The sequence below is a fragment of the Harpia harpyja genome, chromosome 2, assembly GCF_026419915.1.
Source record: "Harpia harpyja isolate bHarHar1 chromosome 2, bHarHar1 primary haplotype, whole genome shotgun sequence".
NCBI lineage: Eukaryota > Metazoa > Chordata > Aves > Accipitriformes > Accipitridae > Harpia > Harpia harpyja.
Genome location: NC_068941.1, coordinates 45,490,067 through 45,499,631, shown reverse-complemented (window position 1 = coordinate 45,499,631; position 9,565 = coordinate 45,490,067). Strand labels below are relative to the sequence as shown.

The 9,565-nt window shown below is 43.5% G+C and overlaps 1 protein-coding gene across 2 annotated transcripts; it reads right to left on the bottom strand.

Moving 5' to 3' along the window:
* Window positions 1-2,818: 2,818 nt before the first annotated feature.
* Window positions 2,819-8,086, bottom strand: APELA (apelin receptor early endogenous ligand). 2 transcript variants are annotated; one of them, XR_008233726.1, is made up of 4 exons: window positions 7,806-8,086; window positions 7,235-7,346; window positions 6,873-7,057; window positions 2,819-4,889 (listed from the first exon to the last, which is right to left on the bottom strand). XR_008233726.1 is itself a non-coding variant. In XM_052778567.1 (3 exons), the coding sequence occupies exons 1-2, from the start codon at window positions 7,879-7,881 to the stop codon at window positions 7,258-7,260; spliced, it is 165 nt and encodes a 54-aa protein (XP_052634527.1). In that variant the 5' UTR covers window positions 7,882-8,086; the 3' UTR covers window positions 2,819-4,889; window positions 7,235-7,257. The 2 variants fall into 2 exon arrangements, 1 of the variants encoding a protein (XP_052634527.1); XM_052778567.1 differs by lacking the exon at window positions 6,873-7,057.
* Window positions 8,087-9,565: the final 1,479 nt, after the last annotated feature.

The following is a 9,565-nucleotide window of genomic DNA, read 5'->3' as shown; positions in this document are numbered from 1 at the left end:
AAGGCGCGCTGTGACGCCACGCCCTCGTTGTGATGTCACGGCGAAGCAGCGTGGCGTGGCGCGGCATGCTGGGTGTTGTAGGCCCGCTCAGGCGGCGGGCACCCCCCTGCCCCCCCCGGCCGGTGCCTGGCGCCCTGCGGCCCTTCCCCTGACCGAGCTCGTCGGACTGCAGCGGGGAGGCTGCGTCTGCGAGCCGGTGCTCGAAATGCGACGTAGAGGGGGCAAATGGCCGCTGGTGTGCAAGCGAGAGAAAGCTCAGCAAGTATCGCAGCCTTTCTCAGGCGTGGTGTGGCAAACCTGCCTATAGGTGAATACATGTGAACCTGAACAGCTGAAGAAATGGGTGATGCTCGTTATGTAATTACAGCTGCTGAAATGCATAAATATTTGCAGGTCCGTGGTCTTAACTTGGTAAGAGCTAGTGGATTGCAACCGGGACAGCAAGAAGGTAATGAAAAAGGAATGTTTCCTTATACATGTTGCAACTGTACATTTAAAAAAAAAAAAAAGTAAAAACAACACATTCTGGTTTATGTTGGTGTTTATTATTATTCAGTTTGTACCCCAATAGCTTTTTGTTTCTATAGAAAAACAATGTCTGTGTTTTTCAGGTTTGGGAAAACAAGTATGTCAGAACACCTAGGAAACAAAAGATTCAGGGTTGCCCAAAAAGTGTTCACATTGTGGGATTTTTAATAATTTCTAGATGAAATGCCAAAACGTGCTAAATATTTTGTGCACATGAAAGAAAATACATTGTGGTGATCTCTTGTGAATGCACATCATATATGAGGGAAAAACTCTCAGTTGATATTTGTTTTGTCTTTCTGAATAGCTCATAGTGGAAGTTCTATATAAACACTTTAGTATTTCACCTCACAAAGGAAATCACTGATTGTAAAAGATTTTAACAGGATTTTCATGCTTTAAGGTTCTACACAAATATGCAGTTAAGCAGGCTTGCCCCACTGAAGGTCATTCTTAATCTAAAAAAAAAAAAAAGTTGTATCAAGGACCAAAGGCACTTGGGCAGACAACAATCTAACCTTGAGGTAACTCAAGAGACTTGAAAAAGCATCCTCAGTGTTGGAATTAATTAGGCTTTTAGGTGTTATTGCCCACTAAAGGCACAGGTGCTGTTGGAGTGTTTCCCACTTTGCACAAATATTTTGCAGCTGATCGCTAGCAAGATAAAGGCCATCACAGTAGTGAGAGATCAGTAAGCTAATTGTACTTGTCTGATGATAGTCAAATATTTGAAACTTATTTACCATACTAATGCTTCTCCTGACTGATGTTGATAGAGATCTTATGTGACTCTTAGCAAAATTTGGCTTTGTGTGTACAGACACGGAGATATTTATAGCACACGTATGTGGCGTAAGGGAAATATTTCCAGTCTTTATTCTTCCATAATTTCCTTTTTTCCATACTGGAAAGGGAAGAGGTGAATTGTTTATTATCCTTTGGGAACACACTAATCTGCTGTTTCTCACCACAGCCTTACATTTACCTCTCTTTCCTGTTGACCTGCTGATACGTAATTTCGTATTTCACTCTAAAATAGCCAGTACAATTTAAAAGATTTGATGAAACTGACTTTCAAATAAAATTTAAATTTTTCCCACATAACAACTATCTACAAGACAAGGAGTTATTTTGAAGTTTCAGAAACTCACATTTTGCCTTTCAGAGTTTGAGGTCTGAATCGACCTTTGGATCAAGTCTTGATTGTTCGATTGTTTCCATGCAAACATCAATTCCAATTTTCAATACACAGCAATTTGTATTTCTACAAACTTCCTTTAAACCTACACTCATGCATGCACATGGGGAGTTCAGTCAATTCAGCTCTTGTAGCACTGTGTCCAAATACTTCATGTTTATATATGTAATTGCACCATTATCATGCAAAACTTTTTACCAGATGAACCTTATGTTGTGCAAATCAGATGAAAATGGGTAGTTTCAACAAAGTCAAAGGCAAGTCCAGCTCAGCTGAAAACAAGGTCATTTGAAGCTCTACTCACACTGAAGTTAAATGTCAACATAGTGTTGTGCAAGACTGTGCAAGACATTTAGCCTGGAGAAGAGGCTCTGGGGAGACCTCACAGCAGCTTTCCAGTACCTAAAGGGGGCCTACAGGAAAGCTGGAGAGGGACTCTCTAACAGGGAATGTAGTGACAGGACAAGGAGTAATGGTTTTAGACTGAAAGAGGGTAGATTTAGATTAGATATTAGGAAGAAATTCTTCACTGTGAGGGTGGTGAGGCACTGGAACAGGTTGCCCAGAGAGGCTGTGGATGCCCCATCCCTGGAAGTGTTGAAGGCCAGGTTGGATGGGGCTTTGAGTAACCTGGTCTAGTGGAAGGCGTCCCTGCCTGTGGCAGAGGGGTTGGAACTAGATGATCTTTAAGGTCCCTTCCAACCCAAACCATTCTATGATTCTGTGTAGCACTTAGAAATTTATTTACAGTATGCAACCTTTAATGGGAAAAGTTACCACACATTTTAGCTTCTGCTATGCTTCAGACTACTTCTGAGCTTGTTTTTTGTCCTGAAATAAGGCCATTTTCCTTGATTTGTGAGAACATTCAGATTTCAAGATTTAGCACTCTGAGATAATTAAAAATCTTGCTTATTCTTGGCATGAAAACACCGCGTAGTCTGGGTTCTGCTGTAATTCTAGCGTGGTATCATGATGTCGTGTTACAGCATTCTGTGATTACACCAGCCAGTAGTTTTAAACTAAGTTATTTCAGTATGACTTTTGTCAGAATTTCGTATTTTTAGAAAGCTAGAAAATGTCAGGAAAGTGTTTTCATGAATAACTACTATTTATTTGTGTCAGAAATTGAGTAAGAAAAATTTTTATGTGCCGATTCCATATGAATCCACACGGAAAATAGACAAATTCTTTATTTTCATTAGATGCATTGCCTTTGACAGCTGAAGAATATAAATTTTGAAAAGTGTACAAAGTTTATTTAAAATGAGAAGTTATTTGAAGTGCATACTATCTTTTTACAAAATATACAATCAACCAGCTAGTTGATAAAACATTTCTATCAAAGATCACAATATCTTTTCAAGGAAGATTTTATGGTATCAGCATGTCTAAAAAGAATAGACATTTACAATAATTTTGTAGACGGACAACAGGCTTCCTAGGACACTTTGGTATTTGTTGTTTTATTTATTCTTACATCTGTAAAAGAACATGCATATATAGCTCTCTAATAGATACATTATGTTTTTCTTACAATTTTATGAAAGTTAATTGAATAATTATGGTTATATAAAATATCCAGTGCCACACTAAATCTATATACTCATTTATAAGACTTAATTGCTGAATAGTTACTCTTCACCTTTCTTGCTTTCCCATACTCTTTACCTGTACTTCTAAACAGAGATAGCCATGGATACATAGTTACTAGAAAGTTGTCTTGCAACTATGTGTTGCAAGACAAAATTCTAATACTGGATTTAAACCATAACACTGCTGATCTTCACTCATCTTTATACAATTTACAAAAAATGTTGACTTTTCAAGTCTAGTGCAATGACTTAAAAATCTGGTATGACTTATTTTCAGGTTGGTTTTAGTTCTGCTAATGAAAGGGTCTGCTAATGAAAGGGCTACCATGTTTTCCTTTATATGTAGGTTTGTAATTTCTGCTGATATAAAAAGGAGATGTGAAATGTGTATTTTTAAAAACAAAACATAAGATAAAAGCTCAATGTATTCTTGACTTCTGGTGCTGAAAAGAACAGCCTGTTCTCTGTTTGAAGTTCTCATTCATTGTAGTGCTGTGTTCCAAATATCCCATTCATTTAAATTACAGGAATAGAGTACTACGTAACACTGGGGTTGACAAAACAAAGGTTTCTTTTTAATGGTCTATTTTTATGCTCCATTTAGAATACTGTAGTGGGTATTTTAGGAAAGCTACTATTAAGCAAATAGTTCTATAGTACCAAATTTCCAAGTATGTTTTAGCTGTCTGGTTTGGCAGCCCAGTTTAAGAAAACAAATGATAGACTTCGCAGTAACAGCTAATTAGACAGGAGGATGGGCTTGACCTTAAGGCCTGACTTGAGAGATTCAAGTTATCAGTTTTGCATGACCCTTGGCTAATCTCTTATCTCTGTGTGCTTCAATTCTCTATCTATAGAACCAGGGATAATACTCTCTTTGCCTTCTTATATTGTAAACTCTTACTGGGCTTACTATACACAAAGCCAGTAGGACCACTACTGTGGTGCTGACTTTGGTACTATTACAGTAATACATTCTGTGTTGTTGTTATTAAGGTAATTCCACAAAGATGTAATGTTAGGTGTTACAACATGTATGTATATATTATTAATATATGAAAGTATAAACAAAAAACGGACTTTCACAGTTCTGTTCTGGAGTCTGATATTATTTCACCCTAACTACTGCCCTAGGCAGCCTGAATTGAGCAGTCAACAGCACATCCATTTTCTCTCAGTCTGAACAGTACAGACCATTAAGAGTCCCCTTGGACAGATCCTTCTTAATGCTACTGGAAATCCATCTCATGTACCCGATGTTTGATTTGGTCTTTAACTTTCACTAGTCATTATGAGAGCCAAAGAATTTATAGGAAATGTCTCAACCAGGTAAGTTTCATGTACATCCTCCCATCACCACCCTCTGTTTCTTGCCCCCGTCTCCTAGGGTGTGAGCCAGGGGCCTTTGTTCCAGGTCTTGCCGAACGTGACAGACAGGACTGCTGAAGATGGGACTGCGGTGCGGTGGCTCTATCAGGTCAGCTGTTGACGATCTGGACTTCTGACTAACTTCTCTGTTGGTTTAATTGTTGCTCCTTTAAAACACTGAAAAGCCCATTATGAAACTGCTGGGGAAAAAACAGGAGAGAAATAACCATTAATGAGAGATTCAGTAGTTTAATTTCTCATACAAAATAGAATATGTTATTTACGAAATGCATGGTTGAAATTTGGGGTAATGTTTCTTAATTTGGAAATTTCAGCTAAAAAGGTTAAGAAAAAAACAATCAGAAAGCCAAAAGCAAGAAGGCTTCTAATGTAAGATTTTTTTCCCTTTTTTTTTGTCCCATGTTTTGCCTACACAACTGACAAAAAATCAGGTTCAATCCTCTCATTTCAAATGTTGTTGCAAAAAAGAAGAGGCTGCTATGCTCATCCCATTTTCCAACCACCTGTTGAAATGCAGGCTCAGGTGTTCATCCTGTTTGCATCTGCAAATAGCTTTATCCATATGTACAACTCCATTGAGATCAATAAGATTACTCATGTGAGTCAAGTTACCCAGGCATGTAAATATTTGCTGAATTAGGACTAAAACTGGAATGTAAATGTAGATGGTAAATCCTACTTAAGATAAAGGAGCTGAGCACCCACAATGATGACTGGAGTTAAGAGAGTTAGTTCAGGTGCCTGTTACCCCTTACTCCCCAGTCAAGCTTTACAGATTTCTAAACAGCTTCATAAAGCAGAACTAACTTTAGCTAAATGTCTACAAAATGTATTATGAATTAATAAGTACATTGTTTTGCTTTGTCATTGACTTTTGTTACAAGAAATGGGGTCCCCACAGAAAGGAGATGACACTGAAAATACATTTTATCTTGATATTCTGTAGGGAAAATAATTCCAGTCTAAGTGCCCATGTATCGTGCAGCTACTGCAGTCTCAAGCAAAATGCATTGTATACTGTTTCAGAGCACATCAGAGAAAAAGTAGATGCTTTCTGCACAGACAATCTCCAGATTATGGATACTGAACTGGAGGAGGGGGGGGTTAAATTTACTTTTCTTAGGAACTGAAGCAGGCCATTCAGAATCGATCCAAGCAGTCTCTGGGCCTAAATTCCACTGTCCCTGTCATTCAGTCTCCGCATGCTAAGTGAATTGATCTGATTGCTTATCTTTTTAGGTTGATGTTTTTAACGTGTCTCTTCTTGAAAGGAAAGGCAGTGAGGAGACATGGCATTCAGTAGTAAAGCATCTTTCTGGCACGTCCCTCTTTCTACTTGCAGCTCAATTCTGCCACTCAGTATGCAGCCCATCTGAGATTAAACTTAAGATATGGTAATCTTTTTTCAGCCTCACAAACTCACCAGTTTACCATCCCATATGCACATTCCACGTGTTTATAGGCCAGCACTATAGAGTGGAATGGCACCTTTTTGCACGGCTGTTTTGGGAGCCGTGTAGGCTCTTTTCACCAAGGCAGTTTGCGCATCGACAAGATTCTTGGTATAGGGTTGTTAAAAAGTTTGACTTTGGTCTCCTTTTTTGCTGTTAACGGCTTAGTAAATAGAAACATCTTGGGACCGCAAGAGTGCGGGTTCTGCCATCATTTATTTATGACGCCGTCACGCCTGGGGCTACCACATTATTTTAATATATAATGAGTTTAGAAGATGCAAAGCTACTGACTGCATGTTTTATTCATTCTTAAATTGCAAGAGCGCCTCGGTTTCCTTTTGATGCCTACCCTGTTTGCATATGCTACCTGCGAGCTTCTGCAGTCACTTAGTATTTGAATGTATATGCCCTCATCAGCTATAAAGCATTAATGCTTTGCACTTGTATAGCCTTTCATCCAAGGAGCTCAAAGTCTTTTGCTGACAATGATTAAGAATTCCAGTCCCCTTTGAAGTGGGTAAATGCCACTACCTTCACGTTACTGGCGGGCAGAGTGAGGTGCCTTTGCCCTGCATCCAGCACGAAAGAAGCGCCAGTGCTTGAAGGCCCGGAGCATCCCCGTCCCGCCCCCCCCCAGCCGACCCGGCGCTTGGCGCGCCATTTACGCGCCTTACACCCCTTGCCCCGCACCTTCGGCAGCAGCCTTACCCGTTCGTGGGGCTGTAGTTCGCCCTAGCGAGCAGACTCGGTTATCTCCCACTCTGCCTCGGCGAAGGCGTTTGCGGCGGGGCGGAGGGGGGGGAGCGGCGGCAAGCGAGACCCGCGCCCCGGGCGGAGCGGGCGGTCCGCCGGCGAGCGCAGGGGAAGCGGCGGCCCCGCGCCTGCCCGGAGCCCTGTTTTTAAAGCAAACCGACGGAGACGAGGTGAAATCCCACCCGTGGTTTTGTTTGCTTCGTCGAAGCCCTCTTAAACCGTCCCGAAACGCAGGTGTGAATCGGGAAACGCGCTGCAGCGCGGAGAGCGCGGCCGCTGCGCCCGCCCGGCGTCGTTCGGCGAGCCGCGGGGCTTACCTCGCCCGGGCTCCGCCGGGGGCTCAGGGGAAGGGCACCCGGGAGTGAAGCGGCATGCAGCGCCGGTGGGAGCAGCCGTGCCGGTGGAGCTTCCTGCGCAGGGCCAGGTTGGCTGCGGAGAGAAGGAGGGAGGCAGGCAAGGAGGGAGCTGAGGTCGCCGGCAACGTGCCCCGGTAGTCGTGGCACAGGGGCGAGCGGTCCTGCCCTGCCCTGCCCTGCCCGGGACGGCCGCCGGTGCTCCCCGGCAGCAGGTTTGCAAGAGCTGCCTCCCCTGCGTCCCCATTTCTATTCCTGTCCCCCCCTCCCCCCGGCAAAGTTGCCAGGCTCCCGAGGCTCCTGGTGCACCATCTCCCACCGCCGCTATAAGCCGGGGTGAAGCGCACAGATCGGGGCGGCGAAACGCGTGGTCGCGGCAGCCAGGCAGCTGCAAACTCGCCCCGAAGGGCAGAAAACCGCGTGTTGGATGCGGTTAGAGAAACACCCCGGGGGTGCCCACGGCAGGCACGACCCCCACCCGCCACCCGGCCTCCCCCTCCCCGGGCACACGCAGTCACGCTGAGGCATCGCTTACCTGGCCTCTGTCCGTCGGCAGGGAGGAGGCTCGCCAGGACAAAAACCACGATACAAAGGAGCAGCTGGAGTCTCATGTCTGCGGTCAGCGTAGATGCCCGTTCTGGGGGGGGGGGGGGGGGGGTATGTCTATAGGCGAAAAAACGTATAGAGTAGCCGCCCGCGTGGCTGTAAGAGGCTGGCGGCGCGGCTCACATGCCGGTGAGGGGCTGGGGGGGGGGGGGCAGCCGCCAGCGCCGTTTTCCAGCAAGGTTAATGATCAGGCAGGGGCAAGGGTCCTGGTCTGCACTGCGGGCAGTGCCTCTCTCTCTTCCCTTCTCCCTTTCCTCACTCCTTTTTTTTTTTTTTTTGTCACTCCCCCTTATTTTCCATAAGCAAACAATGCAGGCATGAAAAGTCCGTGTAAACAGTAGCTTCTGTCAATGCATTAGGGGCAAGGAGCCTCTTGGAACAATGCAGCGACTTCGCTTTAAATTCAAGCCAGGCAGGAAAAAAATATGTAAAACAAGCCCCGATGTTCCCTCCCCCATTTGCAACTGTTTAAACTTTGCATTGCCCATATTGGTCCCACATGCAGAAAGCAATGGCAGTGGCAGGAAGTGTGTGTGTGGGGGGGGGGGGGGTGTCTGTGTGTGTCCCCCCCTCCCCGCCTTTGTCCCTTCTAAAAAGCGGGGGCTGGGAAGTCGTCCCCCCCCAAGCACGGCGCTCCAAGCGTCTCAACTGCTTTCTCTCTTCTCTAAACTAGCTGTGAAGCTGTGGCCATTCAAAGTGAAACTGGTACCAGTTAAGGCTAATGGTTGTCTTTTGTACCGTCAAGTATTTTTAAAGGATCAGAATATTCTGGAATTAATTTGCGAGATTTTTTTTTTTTTTTTACCATGTCGGGTAAAATAGAAGTATCGCACGCTGTATCTGTTACAACAGTGCCATTGTGGGGAAAGCAGTTTTGGATGGGATGTTACGTTTGCATAACCCACCTGTCCATTGCGTTATATTTGTACTAGATTATGGTGAGAGCTCGCTTTAACAAACCAGGCTGAAAACAGCCGATGTGATCACAGTGCAGATATGCAAGCCTGAAGAGAAGAAGGACAAACCCTGCGAAATGTGTTAGCAGCAGTGATGGTTTTGAAATCCAGTGAATTACCGTCATCGGTTAAAATTCGACTGGTCCTTTTCTTATTTTCAACCTGCTGATTTCTTGGGATGGAATAGCACCTAGTGAGATGAGATGGAAAATGAAAATTCGTCCCTTGTTGGAAAAAATTTGTGTTCTGAAATATGCAAGAAAGAGTACATTTCTGTATAGATTAAATACTACTATTATTAATAGATAAGTATTATCGAAAGTTATCTAAAGTTGTTCTTTGCCTAATTCCCTAAAGAGTGGGATATATGTTTTTTTTTTAATTCAGTTGCTCCTGTATTTTTTTTTTTCCCCTGCTGTGGGTTTTCCTATTTTCTTTAAAAGCCTGTTTAACTCGATAGTGCATGCTAGTCCTTCCTCATAGGGTTATACATCATTACTGGGTTACTTGATTTGTCTAGGTAAAGTATGGCTGTATGAATTAAAAGACAACTTGCAGCTTAAATACATGGTGGAAATAGTTATTCAATGTTATTTTAAAATGATGTCGAGACTGCTGAGGAAGGTGTCTCAGACAAAACAGTCACAAAGGAAATCTTCTGCTGGTTGGTCACATTGGTCTGTCATAAACAGCACACGCTTCCCAGTGTTCATCTGTACAGGTTGGTGGTCAT

Excerpts from the sequence above, each read along its gene's own strand:
- APELA (XM_052778567.1), bottom strand. The coding sequence starts at position 7,881 with ATGAGACTCCAGCTGCTCCTTTGTATCGTGGTTTTTGTCCTGGCGAGC. Across the intron at positions 7,347-7,805 it reads TGCCGACGGACAGAGGCCAG|CCAACCTGGCCCTGCGCAGG; the intron begins GTAAGCGATGCC and ends TTCTCTCCGCAG.